We start from the raw sequence: 21,034 nt of genomic DNA, 5'->3' as shown, positions 1-21,034 counted from the left end.
GTGGTGTTCTGTAGCTGCCTGACTGTTATGTACCCTCAGGTACTGAGGGGTGCACATTTGCCTCCTACGGGGCTTCCGAGCCATCCCTTGGTCCACTTGGCTGGGCTCATAGGGGCTGGCTGTGGTCTTTTTGCTGGAGCCCAGTGGACTCGTAATATGAAGTCTCAGGTGCTGGGCTGTCCACGGCCAAGGGGTCCTCGGGCTCTTTCTTCAGTCACATGGCATGTGGGCTAGATCCTCTGGGGTCAGGGTCTGCATTATTCTTGACCCCCGCCGTGTCGCCCCCGTGACCAGGGCTTAGGTAGCAGCATGCTGGCCACAGGCTCCCTGAGCAGGGCCCAAAGGGTGAACAGCGGCTCCCGTGGGGAGGGTCCACTTGCTTTGTGCAGGGCAGGAAGGGAAGAAGTTGGGGGCAGTGGTATCCTTCCGTGCTGTGACTGAGGGAAGAGCAGTAGAGGCTGGAGGTGGGGGTCTATCCAAGTGTGTGTTTTGTTAGGGTAGGGATGAGGGGCTCTTGGTTTTAGGGTGCCCAATGGCCCCTTGTCTCTGGGCTTTGGAGCTCCTCCTCCTCTCCACCCCTTTCCTCCCCCCCCCCCATTATTAGTAGTATTGCTATTTGCATTATCTTCTGCCTGCCTTAAGTTTCACCATTTACTTCCCCCTGCCTCCTTTCCTACTCAGGCATCTTCAATGGCTCTCCAGTGCCAGCATCTGAAAGTCTTAACTGCTTTGCTGGGCAAAGTTGCCCGTAGGAAGTTCCAGCCTGGAAAGAGTTTGCAGCCAGTCCTCCTTCCCTTGGTCTCCTTCAACGTGTCCTTTAGTGTCCCTCCTCCTTCCTTCCCCCACCCGTGTCCCGGCCAAAGGAGACTTCTAGTGGTTCTTCCTGCTGTGCCTTATTCACGTGATCATTGCCACGTGAAACGCCCGCTCCTCATCTCCACCTGTTAAAACCCTATCCACATAGTGAGCTCCAGGCCCTGAACGAGACACCAGGGCTGCCCACCCTGGGGGGTCTTAGAACAGTAGTGGGTGTGACACCCCATGGACAAAAGCAATGTGTCCTGGAGGCCTGGCCCAGAGACCCCCTGCTCCGTGGACCCTGCTTGTGCCCCCCCCCCCCCCCCCGAGTGCTCTCTGCTCTCACAGCCCCTGGCACCGTGTATGGCTATGGAGGCAGCATGGTGCACTGGGCAAAGTGGGTTTCGGAGTCAGACCGACCCAGGTGGCAGTCCGGGCACTGTCATTTAGCAGCTCTGCCCTCTTGGATCCACAGGATTGCTGAGAAGACTGCTTGAGATCCTGTGAGATGAGGGTACTGCTATCTACCGCCAGAGGGCCACAGGGAGAGGTGCCCAGGTGGCTCAGTAGGTTGGGCGTCTGGCTTGTGGTTTCGGCTCAGGTCATGATCTCACGGTTGTGGGATCAAGCCCCCTGTCAGGCTCTGTGCTGACGGTGCGGAGCCTGCTTGGGATTCTCTCTCTCCCTGTCTCCGCCCCTCCCTTGCTCTCTCTTTCTCTCTCTCTCTCTGCAATAAATGACATTTAAGAAAAGGTCACAGGGCGTGTAAGGGATAACATAGTGTGCCTGGCATGCAGTGAATGTACACAGAAACCTCACTAGATGCTGCTGCTTCTGCTTCTGCCATTACGACTAGCTGTTTGACTTTGGGCAATTGCTTAACCTCTCTGAGCCTATTTGCCACAAAAACTTGTCATGAAGACTGAATAAAATTAATGTACGTAAAGCACCCAGTCAGTGCTACACAGCAGGCCCTTGGCAAACCCACCTTTTCTTCCCTCCCGTGTACCTTTTGGTGTCGTTTGAGATGGGCGCCTGGAGCGGTGGGGGCAGGGATGTGCAGGAGGAGTCCGCGAGAACTTAGGTGGAAACAGCCTGGGTGTCCATCGAGGATGGATGGATAAACACAATGTGCTGTACTTATACGGCGGAATAGTCTTCAGCCCTAAAAAGGAACGCCGCTCTGCTAAGTGCAAGACATGAATGGATGATCCTCATACAGTCCTGGAGGCTGGAGATCCACGATCAAGGCGTTGGCGCGTTTGATTTCCTCCAAGGCCTCTCTCCTTGCCTGTTCCTTGTGTCCTCACGTGGTCCTCTTTTTTTGTATGTGCCTCTAGTGACTCTCTGTGGGTCCTAATCTCTTCTTATAAGGACCCCAGCCACAAGGGATGAGGGTCCACTGATGGCCTCATTGTAACTTCATCACCTCTTTAAAGACCTTTCTCTAAATACAGTCCCATTCTGAGGTACTGGGGAATTAGGACTTCGACATATGAATTTGGGGGGATATAACTCAGCCCATAACACGAAGTGAAAGAAGCCAGATACAAAATGCTGTGTGATTCCCAGTGTATGAGGTGCCTAGAACAGGTAAATTCATAGACATAGAGAGGAGATTAGGGATCTCCAGGGGCTGGGAGGAAAGGGGAAGGGGGTTCTTGTTTAGAGGATGTGGGATTTCTATTTGGGAAGATGAAAACATTCGGGAAATGAATAGGGGTGATGGTTGTACAGCAGTGTGAGTGCACTTGATTGCCATCAAATTGTACTTTTTAGAAAAATGATTAAAATGGTGGGGTGCCTCGGTGGCTCAGTCGGTTAAGCATCTGACTTTGGCTCAGGTCATGCTCTCGCTCTTCGTAAGTTTGAGCTCCACGTTGGGCACTGTGCTGATGCTCAGAGCCTGGAGCCCGTTTCAGTTTCTGTGTCTCCCTCTCTCTCTGCCTCTTCCCTGCTTGCATTCTGTCTCTGTCTCAAAAGTAAACAAACAGTGAAAAAATAAAAAAAAGAAATGGTTAAAATGGTAAATTTTATGTTGTGTGCATTTTACCACACACACAAAAGACTAGCTAGAGATAAGGGGAGTGTATGAAGTGCTTAAGTCAGAGACTCAAGTGGCTCTAATTTTGGCCGGGGGAAGGCGGCCCTGTCCAGCCCCAGGGGCCAGGTGGTCATGGGTGTGGGGAGCTCCTTGGAAGGGTTGGGCAAGTTGAGGAGTCTGGGGTTTTATGTAACCGAGGCTGAGAACCTGAGGCCCTGAGAATGGGAGTTGTCACCCAGCTGGGGACCGGGTCCTACCACTTGGCTCATGACTGAGGTGCTGGGGGCCATGCCAGGCGGGTGCCTGGAGCCCACAGACCAAGATTTCACTTGCAGTGCACCCTTCCCCAGTGGATTGACCGGGGACAAGTGTCATGATCTCTTCGAGTCTCCATTTTTTCATCAGTAAAATGGGAGCAATATTACTGACTCTGCAGGACTGGAAGGTCTCAGAGAGACAGGCATGTGGCAGGATTAGCCCCAGCACCTGGCACACAGGAGGTGCCCAACAAATGGCAGTGATTTTTACCACTAGTGGCTGCAGGTGCCTTCCTTTCTCGGGCCTTGAGTGTCTTTCATCGTTCCACAAGTATTTAGTGTGCAGCTACTATGTGCTGGGACTAGTGTGATGAACAAGATGTATTCCTTGCCCTCATGGCGGTTGTTTTCTAGCAAGGGAAACATAGACAAGAAAACAGACACCTGCATAATTAGAAACCGTAATTAGGTCTGTGAAGGAAGAGATAGGAGTGCAGGAGTGTGTGTGTGTGTGTGTGTGTGCATGCGCGCACGCACATGCTCATATGTGTGTAAATTAAGGGAGTCAGGGAGGGCCTCTCGGGGGTGGTGGCATTTAAGCCTAAGCCAGAAGTGTGGGAAGGACTCAGCTATGCAGACAGCTGGGCTGAGCGTGTCCCAGGCAGAGGGAACAGCATATGCAGAGGCCCTGAGGAGGAGCAGAGCTAGGTGTGTTCAAAGGACTGAGATCAGCCCCCCTCCCCTTTATGGATTTGGGTCCTTGACAAGGGGATGGATATAGAGTGGTGGTGGAGAGGAGGGCAGGGGCCAGGTCATGCAGAGAGCCCTTGTCTGCCTGGCTGGCTGCTGTCTGGTGCTTTAGACCCTCGTGATCCCTGGGGGAATCTCCAAGGGTGTTCCTGTTGTTGGTATTTTGCTCAGGGACATTTGAAACTCAGAAAGCATTAGTGGGGGTGGGGGAGGGGGCTGATGAATGCCCAGCATTGGCCCTGGTCTGGCCCTGGCTCGAAGTCACAAACCGTGAGATCATGACCTGAACTGAAATCAAGAGTTGGATGCTTAACCGACTGAACCACCCAGGCGCCCTGTACATTTTTTTTAGTAGGATCATAATGAGTCCAGGAAAAGAGCTTAGGACAGTAGCAGACAGACAGCCACATTCCATGAGCTTTCCATTACTATTGTTGTTGACTATGGCCATATGGAAGCCAGCGTCTACAGGAGCATCGGCATAGCAGAGAGGGCAGGAGCACATCTCGATCTGGAGCCAGACTGCTGGGTTCGCGTCCTGCCTTCTCTACTGGACAGCTTGTTAACCTCCCTGTGCCTCAGCCTCCTTGTCTATAAAACAGGATGCTGAGGTTTGTTGTAGGAACTAATGAGTTAATTTATGCAGAGTGTGAAGAACAGTGCCTGGCATATAGCGAGTGTGATGGGAGCGTTAGCACCGCTGTTTTTATTGTTGCCTTTCTTAGGGTGGAAAAGTGTGCATCAGGCCTGCTCAGCCCCCGCTGTGTAGATGGGGTTTTGCAGGTATATCAGGGGAGGAGGCTTACCTGAGGCTGACCTCCTGGGGCTGAGCCCTGGAATCCTGCACTGCTGATACCAGGGAAACGAGGATATGACAGGGCTGGGACCCAGAGCCGCTACGGACGCCCCAGAGTCTGCCCCCTCTGCAGAGAGGTTTCTAGCTTCGGTCCCTAAGGGGCGATGGGAGTGGTCAGTGCTGACACCCGGAGTGTGGGGCGGTAGGCACCGGCCACAGAGTGGCAGGGGGCCCTGGCTCTCCCTGGCACATTCCAGGCTCCTGAGAGGGTGGCCAGGGGCCAGGGTGCCGGAGGGAAGGAGAGAGCCTTTTAAGGAAACATTTCTCTACTTACAAAAAAAAAAAAAAAAAAAAAAAAAGGAGAGAGAGAGAGAGAGAGAGACAAGAAACATTGAAACACACAACAAAGTTAGTGGGCTGGCTGGCCGGCTGGCCTGGAATGCACAGCTGTGGGCGGCGGGTGGAGGAGGCTGCTGGGGGGCAGCAGGCCACGAGGGGCACCCAGGCCTCAGGCCCTCTGGCTGGGGGGTCCGCAGATTCCCCTCAGATCTAAATCCTTAGAGGGTGGTTCTGCCTCAGGAGGAGCAGGGAAGGGACCTGGGGTCAGGACACCTGGACCCCCATTATTTCTACCGCCTGAGGATGTTTCTAGGAGAGAGACCCTCCCCCTGTTTCAGAGGATACTGTCCATTCTGCCCCTGCTTTAAATGTACCCATAACCTCTCCCTCAATCCCCGGTCCCTGAATGGGAGACTAGAGATCCCCTGGTGAAATGGCATGGGAGACACTGGCTATGGATGGGACTTGCCCGGGTCTGGGATGCTGTGGCCGGAGCCCGCAGCATCCCTTCTCCCGCAGTATGGTCCTCCATCAGGTTCCCAGCCCCGTCCCAGCCCGGAAGGAAGGAGCAGAGCAGGGCGCTGCCCTGTGGATCACACCCGCTCCCACCCAGGCCCCAAGGGACCCATAAATGGTAGAGCGGTGTGGGAGGAGACACTGGGGGCCTGGCCCCAGAAGGTTGAAGCCTGCAGCCCCTGAATGGGGTTGGGGACGGGAGGAGACAGGGAGGAGGCCACTGCTAGATTCAGGACTCCTGCCCTGAAGGCGCCTGATGGGGACACCCATGTGTCCCTTGTCTGAGACCTTGTCTGGTGGGTGGGGAAGGTAGGGAGCCCCGCAGGCCACAGTCTCCGCTGGGGCCTTCCCTTCCTTCCCACTCCGTTCTCCTGGCATCCTCCACCCCACTCCAGGCCCTGGACTCCCCTCCCTGAAACTTCTAAAACAGTCACTCATGGCTCCATGCTGGTATGTGTCAAGAACCCTGAACTTGTGAGAACATTCCCCCCATGTTTCCTCATTCTCTTGAACATAGGGGATGAGTCCTCCTTCACATTTCATTTCGGGAATCAGAATGCCTGGGTTCAGATCTTGCCCCCTTCTCAGCTGTGTGACCTTGGGCAAGTTGTTTAACCTCTCTGTGACCCCTGTGCCTCAACTGAAGATATAATAGCACCTACCCTTTTGGGTTTCTGGAAGGATTAAATGAGTTAATATGGGTCAAGCACTGATAATAATAATGCCTGTCATTTCTACAGTCCACATTCAGCAGGTGTTAGCTGTTGTTCCCTTTTTTGGCCTCATACATGAGTCTCGCCACAATCTCGGAGTAATGCTGAGTACCAGGCCATAGATACTGAGATTCAACTCAGGCTTCTTTGGTGGAGAATGAGCTGGGCAGCAAGCCTGTAACAGGACTGGGTCAAGAACCTGGGGATGCTAAACCCCTAGTTTCTCCACGCCTTGCAGAGCTCAGGGCACACAGTCATGTGTTGTCCCCTTCCGGGCTGGTGTGTCAAGCCTGGGGATCCCTTGGGCTGCCTGGAGGACAGCCTGGGTCAGGTGGAGGGAGGGCCCGGCTGAGGGTGGCTTCTCGTCAACAGCCAGGTCCAGCAGGGCCTGGGCTGTCACCGTTACCGCTTCACTGGCGTGGTGGCTGGAGCAGGGGTTGCCCACTGTTTGAGGAGGCAGCAACCCCCTCTTTGGTGATCCAGGGCTTGTGCCCAGACACCCTCATGCCCGAGGGAGAGCCTCCCCCTAGTCCCCTCTGTGGGCCCCTTGGGTTGGGAACTGGAGCCAAGATTGAGGTATGAGCTCCAAGAAAAACGTGTCCCGGCTAGAAAAAAAAGAACACACTGCGCCTCTGATAAAGGGCCCTGCTAATTGTCAGCGTAGTGGTTTTGGCTGCCCTGGCTGGGGGGGGGGGGGGTTGTTATCTCAGGGAAGGGAGAAATGCAGCCCTCCCTCCCCAGTCCCTCTGTCTGGAGGCCCAAGTTGCCACCCCCGCCTCCATCGGAGAGGAAGATGAGGATGATGTGGGAGCCAAAACATAAGAGACTCCTAAAAACTGAGAACAAACTGAGAGTTGATGGGGGGGAGGGAGGGGAGGGTGGGTAAGGGGCATTGAGGAGGGCACCTGTCGGGATGAGCACTGGGTGTTGTATGGAAACCAATTTGACAATAAATTTCGTCTTAAAAAAAACCAAACAAACAATAGCTGACCCATACAGGGTGCTTTCGCCCCTCAAGGCTTCCTTGGGAAGAGCTGGCAGGGGCCCTTCGCCAGCCTGCTTCCCACATGCTGAGGGGACCCCAGACACTGCCGTTTTTGGTGAGATGCCCTGGTGCTGGGGAGAACCTCCTTTCCTAGAGGTCTTAAACGTGTTTTTAAAAAAAATTTAAAACAAATCTTAGCCTACTGTAGAACATAGAGCAAAGAAAAAAAAATCCTTATTCTTATTACCTCAACCCATTGTTGTGAAAAATTCTGGTGCACTGACCTCCAGTCTTCTGCGTATTTTTCTACAGAACTGAAAAATTGTGATACACATTTCGTTTTTGCCTCCTGCGGCACCCCCTCTACCAAGCATTATTGCCTGAACGTTTTCCCATGTTATTGCGCGGGCTTCTAGTGGCCTCTCAAGCTGGAGATTGTCATTGTGTTGAGTTGAGGGAAGGGGTGTCTAGTGTGGAGGTGGGACCATTGGAATGATCTCAGGAGGCCCTGGTTTTCTATGGGGATGAAAGATGCTAACCTTGCCCTTTCTCTGTTCCTCCCACAGGTGGCTGCCCCCTGCATTCCTCCATCCAACCATGAACTGGTGGTGAGTGACAGACCCTTCCCTACCCTGCTGGTCTCTCCTCCTCTTTCCCCAGCTCCTTGGTTACAGCTTACTTTAGACCTAAGCATGCTGCAAGCCCCCGAGGGTGCTGGGCAATTCGGGGAGGAGGAGGAGGGGGACCCTTCCCAAGGCTGAAGCCGGACTGGGAGGAAATGAGTCATGAGGTCCCTTCTGATGAGATGCAGGGCCTCCTATTTCAATTTGAGACTTAAGTCCTTGGAAAAACCCATAAAAGGGCATCTTGCATGCCTCCGAGGCCTGGCCAGGTGCCTATTGTTCTGGGGCTTCCAGGACCAGGGGGTGGCATCTCCTTCTACCTGCCTGGTCCCGGGTCAGGTACCCTTCGGCTGGAGGAAGGGGGACGGGAGGCATGACCCACAGAGTTCACCTGCTTGGGCAGGTGCTCACACTCAGGTGGCCCGTTCCACCTCCAAGCTGGAAATGACTCTGCTTTTCTGCCCCGTCTCCCTGTCTCCCACCCTTCCCTCCCCTGTCAGGCTTCCAGAGAAGTATGGACGGGCAGGACTCATGAGTTGTGGGCTGGGGAGAGGGGCCCGTTCCAGACTGATCCCAGCTGGGCTGATTTGGAACACTGGGAACTTTTCTTCCCTGCCCTCTCAGTGCCTTCGCACCCTGTGAAGGCCTCCTGCTCCCCAGCCCAGTGCTGGAGGCAGGCAGGGCCCTGGAGGCTGGAGGGGGAGGGGTCTGCCCCACACGGGGCATGCGTGTGCATGCAGGGTGTGTCACGGAAGGCCCCGGTGGGCACAGTCAGATTTGCTGGTGCAGAGGAGCCTGTGGTGACCCTGGTGTGGGTGGGGGCCGGGGGAGGGAGCAGGGGTGTCCCTGAGGCCCAGGCTGTTCCAGGTATCTACACGCTCGCTCAGCCTGCATACTGCAATCTCCGTCAGGCCACCTGGTCTCTTCTTTCCCTCCAACACCCATTGGCCGGGTGACCGTGGACCAGTCCCCCCCTCTTTCTGGACCCCAGTTTCCCTTTCTGTCAAAGAGAAGGGTTGCTCTAGATGCTCCCCAGGCCTTCTCAGTGCTGAGAAGTGTCCCCTCCACTGAGGGTCATTGATGGAACGAAATCAAGTTTGTGGAAGTGCCTGTGCCTCAGACACCTCGGACCCTCGGTGGCGCCCCTGCCCTCTGCACCCCAGGCCCAGGCCCTGCCAAGCTGTTTCCCTTCTGTGCAGCGGCCGCCCCTTTCCCTCTGGCCTCCCCGGGCTCAAGCCCTCCTGGGCCTCAGCTCTGCCCAGCTGTGCCGCTCCAGATGTGGAGTGTTATTCACGCAGGGCCCAGTCGCACGTCGTCTGACAACAGTGGGGGTGGGGTGCCGCGGGGAGGTGGTGGTGAGGAGGCCAGAGTGCGGGCCTGGTCTGCAGCCACCAGCGAGAAGTCTCTCTGGGATTGCTGAGGGTCACCGTGGCGGGCCGAGAGCAGGGAGGAGGAGCATAAGTCTCATCATTTCAACCCAACTGCCACCACCTTGCCTCTGAGAACAGAATGTCCTTGGCTGGTCTTGGACAGCTGGGGGGTCCGGGCTTTAGGGATCTTGGAGCAGAAGCCAGATTCCTGGCCATTTGGAGTCCTGTGAGCTTTGTTTATGTGAGGAAGGGGTCAGGGGTTGGGACAAAAGGGGACAGGTTGGCACTCCAGCTGGAAGGATGTCAGATACCAGAAGGAACTCCTACCTGTCTTCCCGTCGGGGTGATGTGCCCCACCTGTGCAGGGGACTCTGCCCTTCCCGGAGGTTGGGTCAGCCACCTGGTGGCGAAGCCGTTGTGACACCAGCTTGTGCCCACAGAGGGCCCCCACCTGAGTCAGAACAGCCCCGCCCCCTGCCCCAGCACTGGTGAAGAGTGAGGGGTTAGACTACCCCCTTTGGGTCCTGGCTCCCCAGTCTGTGGTATGCGATCTTGAACACACTGCTTAACTTCTCTGGGCCTCAGTTTCCCCTCTGCAGATTGGGATTTGGTAATAGCAGCCACTGCATGAGATTGTTAAGAGAATAAAAGGAGCAAATGAATGTATTTAATTCATCTGGATTCAGGGCCCTCCAGCAGCTGGCCACTTGATTTGCGTAAAAGTCCAGTTTCTTGCGTTGGCCTGTGCGTGGTCTACGTGACAGGTTTCCTTTCCGACCTTGCCTCCTTCTAGAAGCTCTCTCCTTCACTGACTCTGCTTCAGGTACCTTGTCTTCTCGCTGCCCCTTGAACATAGCAGGCACGATGCTGCTTCAGGGCTGTAGAGCCTGCAAGGCTCTTTCCCTCCCTCGGATCTTCCCACAAGTGTGAGATTTCTCTTCCCCCCGCAACCCTGTCTCCCCTCCCTGCTTTCCGTGTCCCTCCACGTATTGCCGTCTGGTACACTGTGTGTCTTACAAGGTCCCCCTCATACCAACATGTAAGCTCTGTGTCAACAAGGGATTTTTACTGTTGTGTCCATTGTTGTATCCCCACTGTCTGGCACATAGTAGGTGCTCAGTATGTGCTCACTGGGTGGCTAGAAGGAAGGCTTGCAGCCGGATGCCTGGTGCAGATTAGGTGCTCAGTAAGCAGGGCTGCTGTCGCTCCTATTCCCTGGCTTGCTGATGGGTGGGTGGGGGGGTCTATTAGGGGGGCTGAGCTCCAGCCAGAATCTCTCCTGCTGTCCCCAGAGAGTGGGAAAGTGGCCCAGGGGAAAACCGGGAGGAAGTTTGGCTTCCCCCTGCGGGCACTCAGCACCTTTTCCTCAAGGCAGGCAAGGCAAGTGCTTTGAGCAGGTTCACAAGAGGGAGGAAAGGGTGGGATGTATTTTCTCCTTTCTTTTCCATTTGCTGCCTCTCCTTCAGCCTCGGCAGAGCTGGTCTCTGGTCTTCCTGCCCCTTCCCTCGTGCCCCACACCGTGTGTGTCTGCCCGTGGTGTTTTCTCCATGTCTCAGTTGGGCCCCAGCTCTCCCTCTGGCCTTCTCACCCATCCTGCTTAGATCTTACCCCCCTGGGATCGGGGGCCCACATCCTGGGCACAGGATTTCTGCCCAGCCTCTGCCTGCCAGACACATTTTCCAGCCTGTGCCAGGCCAGCCAGGGCAAAGTGGCTTAATCTTCAACCCGTGTTTTCATCTTACTCAACAGATGTTGCCCAAGGCCTTGGGCAGCAGGGTCCTAGGGTCACCTCCCTCCTGTGGGGTCTCTCGGTGGGGGCAGGATGGAGAGGGGAGAGAGAGGGCTTGTTTGCCACGGACACTCCTGATCCTTGCAAGTTGCTGAAGCCGCTTTCTCAGCTTCTGACAAATAAGGGTCAAAAGGAATTTCCCGAGGGTGGTGGCCAAGTGGAGTGGCCACCGAGCTGTGCCAGATGGTGAGCCCTTGTGCACACACAGCCTGGCACCCAGGAGGCCTGGGCTGGCCAAAGATGGGTGTGCACTGCTTCTCCTCATACAGACCAGCCCCCTGGCAGGTGCTCCAAAGGGCCTCGTGGAATGAATTGGAGGTCCGGTGCGGGGTCTGTGTTGGGGGGGAGAAGGAAGAGGTGAATGGGGCAATTGGAACCCCAGGCTGGCTTCACCCATAATAGCAATCAGAGCAGTAGTTCAAAGTTAACCCTCGTATGGGACTTTCCATTTGCTAAATATTGTTCTGAAAGCTTTGCAAAAATAAACTCATTTATTCTTCATGACAACACAGCAAGAGGGATGCTGTTATTATCCCCGTGTTACAGATGAGGAACTGAGGCCTAACGCCACAGAGCTATTCAGAGGGTGGAGCTGGAATATTTAATATTCAGTAGTCAGCACCACAGTGCACCCTCCACTCCTGTCAGTAATGACAGACAGCATTCCCTTGCATGGCACCTGTGGGTTTCAAAGCCCTTCCCCTGACATTGGGCTATTCGGAACCCACAGTGAATTGTGTGGAAGTCTGGGCACTTCCAGACAAGTGTGAGACCAACCTGGGTGGACGGGAGGAACACATTGTGCAGAGGAACAATCTGGGGATCAGAAAGGCTAGGTGACTTGTTCATGGTCACACAGCAGTGCCGGTGGGGGAGAGGGGATGGGTCAGGAGTGTGGTTTTATTTTTTTTATTTTTTAAAGTTTATTTATGTATTTTGAGAGAGAGCCTGTGAGCAGGGGAGGGGCAGAGAGAGAGGGAGAGAGAATCCCAAGCAGGCTCTGAGCTGTCAGCACAGAGCCTGACTTGGGGCTTGAACCCACGCACCATGAGATTATGAGCTGAACTGAAATCAAGAGTCAGACACCCAACCGACTGAGCCACTCAGGTGCCCCTGGAGTGGGGTTTTTGATTCCTGGTTCTGCTTTCTCCCCAGGATACCCTAGATGCTTTCTGCTGATGTAAACACTTAATGCAACCAGGTGGACTTTTCTGGGATTCCCTTCCCTTCCCTCCCCTCCCCTCCCCCCTTCTTTTATTTATATGGTCCCCCCTTCTTTTATTTATATGGTGTCAATGCTGTGAAGTTGATACACAATGTTACATTAGTTTCAGGCGTTGGGATTTCATTTTCTTTTTTTTTTTTTTTAATTTTTTTTTAACGTTTATTTATTTTTGAGACAGAGAGAGACAGAGCATGAACAGGGGAGGGGCAGAGAAAGAGGGAGACACAGAATCTGAAACAGGCTCCAGGCTCTGAGCTGTCAGCACAGAGCCCGACGCGGGGCTCGAACTCACGGACCCTGAGATCATGACCTGAGCCGAAGTCGGACGCTTTACTGACTGAGCCACCCAGGCGCCCCTGGGATTTTATTTTCTAAACAGCACCAACCACCAGTCTACCTATGTAGCCCGTTTGCCAAAGGATCTGAGATTTAAAGGAGGGTCTGTCCCTCCATCTTTCTGTCCATCCATCCTACCAACAGACATTTCCCGAGCACCCGCCTTGTGCCAGGTGCCGTTTTAATGCTGGGGCTGTAAAGTTCTTTTCTGCCACGGTGCCAGGCCTTCTAGAAGGTGGGTGGGGTTGGGTGGCATGGAGTCACAGGAATGAGAGGGCTTTAACACTGTTTGGTCCAGTGAGGCCCTGAAAAAATATTTTTTGACTTTTCTTTTCTTTATTGTGGTAAAACACACGGAGCGTAAGAGTCACCATCTTCACCGTTTTTGAGCGCAGGCAGTGGTGTTAAGTGGGTATTCCACTCCTGTACAACCATCACCCATCTGTCTCCGGAACTCTTGTCGTCTTGTAAGACAAAACTCTACCCATCAAACAGAACGCCCCCTCCGCTTCCCCAGTCCCTGCCAGTCACCATTCTGCTTTGTATCTCTGTGAATTTGACCGCTCAAGTGACTCATGTCAGCGGAATCATGTAATATGTGTCCTTTTGTGACTGACTTGTTTCACTTCGCAGGATGTCCTCAAGGCCGTGCTGTGCTGGCAGAATGTCCTTCCTTTTCAAGGCTGAATAATGTTCCATTGTACGTGCGTCACATTTTGCTTAGCCGTTCCCCCGTCGGACATCTGAGCTTCCTCCGTGTTTCCATGTTTTAACATTCATTATTGCGAATAATGCTGTTTTCTTGATAGCAGCCATCCTCGTGGGCGTGAGGTGGTGGCCCTGAGATTTTCAGATGACTTCCCCAAGGGGCGGATCTGAGGGAAGAAGGCACCATGCCGCCTCACGGAAGAGGAGAGGATGTGATGTTAATCGGTTCCGGAGAAGTGTGCGGAACCCTCAGCCCCCGTGCTGCCGTCTTGCCCTCCGTTAAGGAGAGTGGCTAGGAGTCACTTCAGTTTGGACGCCAGTCTCTTGATGAAATTTCATCTTGTAGCACTGTGTGCCATGAGTGACCATCTTGGGAGATTCTAGAAAACAGAGCAATGTCAGAAGAACCCCATAGAGCCTTGGTTTTTAAAGGAGAGCGCAAACTCAGGACATTGCATTCCAAGGAAGATTCCCAGAGTGGTGAGGGAGGCTGAAGATCTCAATTTGTGCAAAAGGGCTGTGCGGTCTGGAGAGGGGAAGATATGGAGTGGGTGCAGAATGGGAGTAAGAACGTGAGGAAGGGCAGATTGGCTTGTTTTCTGTTGCTCTCCGGAGTAGAACCTAGTAGGTGGAGGTTATTAGAAAGAAGACGAGACTTGGATGTGAAGAGGAGCTTTCTAACACCTCAAATGGCCCAGCGGGGCCATCGGGGGGAGTCTCTGTCTATTGCTGGAACCCATACTCACTGATACCTGTTAGGTATGAGGCCGGTGCTGATGGCAGGTCCCTGCTCTGAGGAGTGTCTGGTGGCAGTCCTGGTGGAGGTCCTGCCCTTAGACTGGGCTGTGAAGGGACATGGTTCCTGGAGGCCAAGGCATCCACTAATGTGCTGACCACCACCCCTGGGACCTCCACCGGGAGGGGCCAAAGTCAGGCCTTTGCCCTCAGGAGCCCTGCCCTCTGGAGCCACGTTTAGTGGGGGCGGGGGAGAGAGAGAGATTTATCAGGTGGAAATGAATTAGTGCCTGCCTGGGGGCGGGGGTCTGACCAGAGGTACTTGGGAGCCAGGGAAAGAAGCAGTCAGGTTGTGCTGTGGTAGTTGAGGAAGTCTGTCTCCTGTTCCAGGTCCAGTTTAAGATGTGAGCAAATGGAAGAGAGGTGGGGAGGAGGAGGGAGAGCTGAGACAGAGAGGGGGTAGGGCCTTGGTGTGAGTTACCGTTGGGAGCCAGGGCAAATCCAGGGTAAATATTTTTGGCCAGTCTGCCCTTGCTGGGTGGGGTTGGGGGGGAGGGGAAGTGGGGCCAGACAATCCTGTCTCATTTTGGTTGGTGGCCCTGGCTGGGCATGCTGGTGGAACTGGTTGAGTGCAGGAATGGAGGCAGAGTGAACCCGGCATGTGTGGCCAGATGAGGGAAGAGTTCACAAGCTGGGCAGGGGAACTTGAACTTGATGAGCCAAGCAGTAGGGGCGTTATGGGTCCGTGAGTGGGGAAGTGACCCAAAGCTGGATCTGAGTCTGCTGCCAGCTGTGGGGTGTGGCGAGGGGGCTGCGGGAGGAGGGCTGGGTGGACCAGAGGCTGGCACAGGTGCTTGGTGGGGGGCAGAGAGGATTTCGACAGGAGTGGCTAGAGGGGCAGGGACGAAGGGCCGAGCGGACTCCCAGCGCCCCGGCTGAGGGGAGAATAGCATCCAGGGTGGAGCAGGGGGTAGGAGGTGTGTTGGGGGGAGTACTCCCCCCTGGCCTGGCCAGGTGTGTGCATGCCACCCCTGCCCTTGCCCCCTCTCAGCCAGGAGCTGTGCTCTGGGTCCCTCGGGGTGAACTGGGGCCGGCCGAGGACAGGAGTGGGCTTGCCCGGGCCCCTCCCTGGGGGGTGCGGGGAAAATCAGGCATCACATTCCATTTAATCACACCCAGCCTGTTCTGTTTCTCTGGTGGCCTAGGCCTGCCCAGGAGAGGATGTCGCCCCTGGAGTGACTTCACTCAAACACTTCAGGGGGAACCAGGCTGCTGGCCTCCCTCCTACCCTGGCCGGGCCTAGCCTTGCTTGTTCCACACCCTCTCTCCAGCCCCCTGCACTCAGTGCTGATGCCCAGCCCCAGTGGCTCCCCGTTCCTAGGATGGCCGTAATTAACACGAAGGGTGGGGGGCAAACACAGGCTTTGAGGCGAAGACCTGCGCTCATGTAGAGCTGGCCAGCCTCCCTGGACGCTCAGTTTCTGCATCTGCCAGAAGGGTTCCAGAGAGCCTCTGCTGCCTCAGCTCGTTTTATCCTGTGTGATGGTCCCGCTCCCACCCCTGGGGCTGTGGGGTCTGTAAAGTGCCATCCCGGCCACGCCCTCTCTAAGTGCCCAGGAAATGGCGCTTCCCTGCTCTTCCCTTATGCTACCAGCCCCTCCTTTCATCTGCTTAGGGTTCTATTTCTGGAACCGGAGCAAGTGAGCCCGGAATAACCTGTCGTGGGTCCTGGGGCTGAGGACGCCCCAGCTCCCCCGCTGGCCCTACCTGCCAGCTCCCACCTGTTCTCCCCACTCCTGAAAGGCAGCACTGCCTGTGACCTCACAGCCCGTTGCCATGGCAGTAGATGTGATGTCATGGGGTCTATTGGGCCTGAAAAACTGCCCGGATTCCAGGCCTCCCAGGGGGCAAGAGTGGGGAGGGCTGAAGGGGTGGAAGGGAGGAGGGTGTGAGGAATTTCTGGACAGAATGTTCCTCCGGAGGCTGAGTCTGCATTCTGCGCCAGACCCCTCCCCCCAGCCCTGGGCTTGGGCATCCACCCGCCTCCCCCCATTGGCCCTTGCCTTGCCTTTTCCTTCCTCCACAACAGCAGCCCACAGATACATTTTTTCCCCAGCCCACCCTCCCTGCAGGCCACCGATATGTACTGCACAAACCCCTGGGCAGCATCCTGGCCACCCAGCCCCTCGGGCCCACACAGTCGGGGTGGGTATGCATGCATGGAGGGGGCGTGCGTGTGTCTTTTTTTGGAAAAAAAAAAAAAAAAAAAACTTGAGGAAAGGATGTGCAGTTTCCCTTATCCGCCCTGTGGTTCACAACCCCTCACATTCAGGAAGTTCTCTCTGATGTCTGATCTCAGTGTCTTCTACTGCAGCCCATTTCCTCCTCTTCCTATGGCAGTGCATTGGAGGAGTCTCTTCCTCCTGAGGGTCCGAGACAATTAGTCGTTAAGTCACAGAAAGCTTGTTCCCAACAGGAGGGCAGTTGATTGAGAGGAACTCTCAATGAGTGAAGATCATTGCCAGGGAGGGGAGCTAGAACCTGAGAGATGGTGAGGGAGCCTGGTTTGAATCCCAGCCCTCCTCCCTACTAGCTGTGCTGTGTTGGGAAAATTACTGAATCTCCTGGACCTTCTGTCTCAACTGTAAAATGGGGTCCTGCTTACCTCACAGGGTGGTGATGCGGATTGATGATCGTGAAAGTCAAGAACCTGATATGACGCCCAGATCATTAGCACTCAATGAACAATTACTGTTATTGTGCTGATGTTATGAAAAGGCATCCCCAGACTAGGGCCAGGAAGAGGTAAGGCAGGTGAGGCACCCATGGTGGAAAATGTGAGAAGGCATGTTGCTCTCAGGGTCGTGTGGGTGCACGTTGAACTGCCTGAGAGTGAATGCCTCCTTACATTTTCTGCCCTAAGCACCTCACCCTAGTCCCTGCCTCGCTGCAGACTTAGAGTTTGGGACCCTAGAGCAGGGTGATCTGTGAAGAGCAAGGCTTGGCCATCAAGTGGCACCAGGTCCAAACCCTGCCACCTGCTTGGCATTGTTCTGGCTGGAGGCAAGGAGGATTCCTGAAGACCCCTGGCGGGGCTGTGAGTTGACCGCCCTCAGCTTCGGAAAGCCTGGGGTCCTTAGATCTGGGTTTTGTGCTGGGATTGGGTAGGGGTGGGGCTAGATGAGGGGTGCCCTCCCTGTCTGGCTTCATCTGCTATATCCTTCTGCAGCTGAGCCTCAGGGGGAAGGTAGGGGAGAGCCTTCCTGCTAACGTGTCCTGCAGGTTGGCTAGAGATTGGGGTGAGGGTCAGCAAGGTGAGCTCAGCGGTGGGGTCTAGAGACCTGGGTGCCAACCCCAGTATTGCTGTAGACCTTCCTGCGAGAGGCTGGGGGACTCAGACCTCTCTGCACCTCAGTTTCCCCATCTGTGAAACAGGGAGGGAGGGAGGAGATGGTGTCTGAGGTCCTTCTCAGAGCTGGTGTTCTTAGGAGTGGTGTGCAAGGATGGTGTGTGTGTGTGTGTGTGTGTGTGTGTGTAGAAAGGTCCTGGCCAAAATCCAAGCAAAGATGGAGGTCAGAGAGCTCGGCTCCAGGAAGTCTGGGGGTACCAGCCTCATGGTCAGGGGTGAGCATGGTCAGGGGGCCAGGGAAGATAGTGAGGGGCTCTCGTGGTTAACTCACTCAGTCGCTATTTGCTGAGGGCCTACAGTGTGCCAGGCCCCGCCCCAGGCTCTGGGGGCTATGGGGACTTACCTTGTAGTGGGGCAGGAAAACCCTAAATGAGATAAGCAAGTAAAATACATAGTGTGTTGGAGAGCAAGGGGTTCGAAGAAGAAAACTAAACCAGGGAATGGGGAAAAAGAATGTTTGAGTGGGTGTGTGTCCACGTCCCGAAGGTGGGCTGACAGCCTAGGCCGAGTGGGTCGCTGTGGCCATCGGAGCTCTGGGTCGGCCAGCTCAGGGCCCACAGGTTGGGGTGCTCTGGGGGCTTCCCTACAGCACAGTCAAGGGGCTGGGGCAGGGGCAGCCTCAGGGAGACCGTGACCTTGTGCTCCCCATCCCTTGCCTTTTTCATTTCCAGAAGCCCCAGGGCTGGCGGTGCCTGGGGGACAGAGAAGCAGGACTTCAAACCTGGGAGGACTGGGATGCAAGACAGAGGGGTGGGGAGCTCAGCGTGCATGCTGGGCTGTATTTGCAAACACCGCAGGGTAACACTAGGTGTCTAGCTCGGGAGGGGTTTTTGGAAATTTTTATCTTCTCAGAAAGCATGTCGACCACTAAGTCGAAGGCATCTGATGGCTGACCCTGTGGCCGCCCTCCAGCTGGCCTGGGGAAGGGGTGGGGGCCGAGGGGCTGGTGCTCAGATGATCGCTGGCCAGGAGGGAAGTTTCTCTTGCAGTGCTGAGGCCTGTGGTTTCTAATATTGACTCGTCTCCCTGGGGAGGGGTGGAGCAGGAGGGTCAAGGCGGGGTAGGGTGGGCCTTGGGAGTGTGCAGGGTGGAAACGGTAAATAACAGCTAACATTTATTGAGAGCTTCCAAGTGCCAGGCCCTATTCTAAGTGCTTAATGTGCTCCGTCTCATTTGGTGCTCACAAAATAGCGCTCCGCAGCCCTGTTGAGGAGCAAGGACAAAGTGACTTGCTTGCGGTCACAAGTTAGTAGCAGAGAGAGTCAGGACAGGGCCCTGGCTGCTAACGCTGTTAGCTTAGACCTGTGGTTTTCAAAGTGGCATCCCCGCACCTGGAAACCTTTGAGAGATGCACGTTCTTGGGTTCTACCATAGGGCCACTGGATTAGACCCTCTGGGCAGGGCCCAGCCACCTGTATGTCCACAGCCCTCCAGGGGATTCTGAGATCCTCCCCTCCTCCCCTCCCGCTGCCTGCCCGGTTCACAGCCTGTTCTGCCCAGAGTCAGGCCTCTCAGGAGGCTTTACCCAGAGCAGGATGAGGGCCTCCTAAAGGCCTGTGATGAGCCTGGGGCAGGTACTTTGTCTCCACCTTTTCTGTCCTACCCAATTTCTGACCTTTCTGACCCCCCCCCCCCCCCCCCCCCCCCCCCCCCATCTAGGCAGGCTGGTTAAGAGTGAGGGCTTTGGAGTTGGGAGATCTGGATTCAAATCTCAGTTCTGTGGTGTAGACTGTGCACACAGAAGGTCCCTGGGATCAGCCTGCCTGGAGTGTTCCTCCTTTCCTGGAGGCTAGAACAGCTCAGAGAGGAGGCAGTTGGGCCTTCCTGCTTAGCCACAGTCTCCACAGGAGTGTTGCAGAGCCCTGGACCAGAAGGGATAGTGGGAGGGTCAGGGCACCACTGCCGAGGACTCCCCTGGTTGGGGCTCGTGGTTGTTGGAGGCTGAGGGGAGAACCTGGCCCCAGTTAGCAGGCAGCTCCTAGAGCTCAGGCTGGGATAGCGGTCCCTGGGGATTTCCAGACTGCCCCTGCCGGGTGGCCTGTGGGCCGGGAGTGGGGGCTGGAAGAGGGTGGCTGAGGACTGGGACTGGGCTCAGAGGGAGTGGAATGTGACATCTTTTCTTCTCCAGAGTCATTCTCAGACTCCAGGCGGGCTGACCTGGGGCCTGGGAGGCGCTGGCTGACTTGCCTCCCCATCTCTTACTCTGTTCCTGGGCCCTGTCCTCCCTCAACAATCCACATTGTCTTGGCCATGAACTACTCAGGAAGTTTCATCTTCTGGAAAGAAGTTTTGGCCTCAGCCTCCCATCTTCCAGGCCATAGGGGTAAAGGGGTCTGGGCCATTTCCAGAAAGAGCAGTGCTACCTTGATCCCAGCTGGCTTTCTTCCTCCATGCCCAGCTCTCCTCCCTGATGCCAGAACCTTTCAGAGGCCATTCTGTCCTTTCCCCTGTCTTCCACAGGGGTGAGCAGCTCACCAGGAATGGGGTCAGGGCAGGCGTTTCCTATTCTGAGACACTGTCCTAAGCTGGTTCCTGCTCATCATGGCAATGGCTTGCTTTCTAACCCTCACGGTCATGCTCACGTCCTTCTGTGTGATTCAGGGGCCCCTGGAACTTTACTGGGTGGGAAACAGAGCCCTCGAGACTGTAGGCAGGAATTGGATCTGGAATGGGAAGTTTCTCTCCTGTATGGGGGAGTCCAAGGAACCCGCTTTTTAGGATCCCTTTAGTAGGAAACACTAATGTTGTCCTGGCAGGGAAAGGGTGGAGCCAACATCAGGGACAGGATCAGTCCAGGATCAGCATCAGGACAGGATCAGCCGGCATGTATTGGTGGCCGGCTACACATATATCCCAGTCCCCGGCGTGAGGGATATGGCAGCTGAGTTGGTAAAAATGCTGCTTTGAATGTTTTTTGGAGGCAGGTGAGTAAGACTCACAAAACAGTATTTGGGGAACAAGACATATTCCCATGATGAGATTATTTATACCCGAAGGACCAGAGACATAGCACAGAGAGCAGGCTTATTGGAGTTCCAAGGTGGGAGGGAGTCCTCCTTACTGAGTGTTCAGGAAGGGCCTCAGGGCGGAGACCTTGTCGGAAAAGAGTGTGGACGCAGGAGCCATTCCGCAAGCAAAGGCCTGAATGTGGGAATAAACCAGGAGATCTAGGGACAGGTCTGGATGGGGCAGAGCTTTGGGGCAGGGCTAATGGTGGGGGGCTTTGAAAGCCCACAGAAGAGTTAAGTCTCTGGAAGACTTCATCCTGGACTGTGGGGGTTTCACACAAAGACCACGAAGCGCGGAGTCCCAAGAGGGGGTTCAGATCCTGTTGTGGCCAGTAGTAGTCCATGACTTTGGGCTACTCATTTACCTTGTCCTTTTCTGTGAAGTGGGGGCTCAAAGGTAATAATGGGACCCACCTCACTGGGTTCTCGTCATGAATAAATGAGCCGGTGCAGGTGAAGACAGCTGGCACGTAGGGATAGGCTTGACCTTGACCCTCTCTGTGTTCCTTTTGGAGGGGTCAACAATTGAATCACAGGCCTTGGTGAGAGGTTCGTCGAGCTGGCTCGTTCTAGTACCAGTCGGATTATTTTACGTTTTCCAAACTCTGCCTCCCAAGCATGGGGCTAGCCAGT

The 21,034-nt window shown here is 55.1% G+C and overlaps 1 protein-coding gene and 1 long non-coding RNA gene across 7 annotated transcripts in view; one reads left to right on the top strand and one right to left on the bottom strand.

Moving 5' to 3' along the window:
• TNS1 (tensin 1) overlaps positions 1 to 21,034 on the top strand; it is a 202,466-nt gene that overhangs the window by 82,353 nt on the left and 99,079 nt on the right. For all 6 annotated transcript variants that reach the window (XM_042950109.1, XM_042950112.1, XM_042950111.1 and 3 more), the window contains one exon: positions 7,765 to 7,806. Coding sequence is in view for 1 of the 6 variants with exons in the window: in XM_042950114.1 (XP_042806048.1) it covers positions 7,765 to 7,806 (42 nt within the window). In the remaining 5 variants the exon portion in view is untranslated. The remainder of the gene's footprint in view (positions 1 to 7,764; positions 7,807 to 21,034) is intronic.
• Positions 12,540 to 15,785, bottom strand: LOC122226623. The gene is made up of 2 exons (XR_006205707.1): positions 15,752 to 15,785; positions 12,540 to 13,629 (listed from the first exon to the last, which is right to left on the bottom strand). It is a non-coding gene; the product is annotated as an uncharacterized LOC122226623 (long non-coding RNA).

This window comes from Panthera leo, chromosome C1 (assembly GCF_018350215.1).
Source record: "Panthera leo isolate Ple1 chromosome C1, P.leo_Ple1_pat1.1, whole genome shotgun sequence".
NCBI lineage: Eukaryota > Metazoa > Chordata > Mammalia > Carnivora > Felidae > Panthera > Panthera leo.
This window is presented reverse-complemented; position numbering and strand designations above follow the sequence as displayed.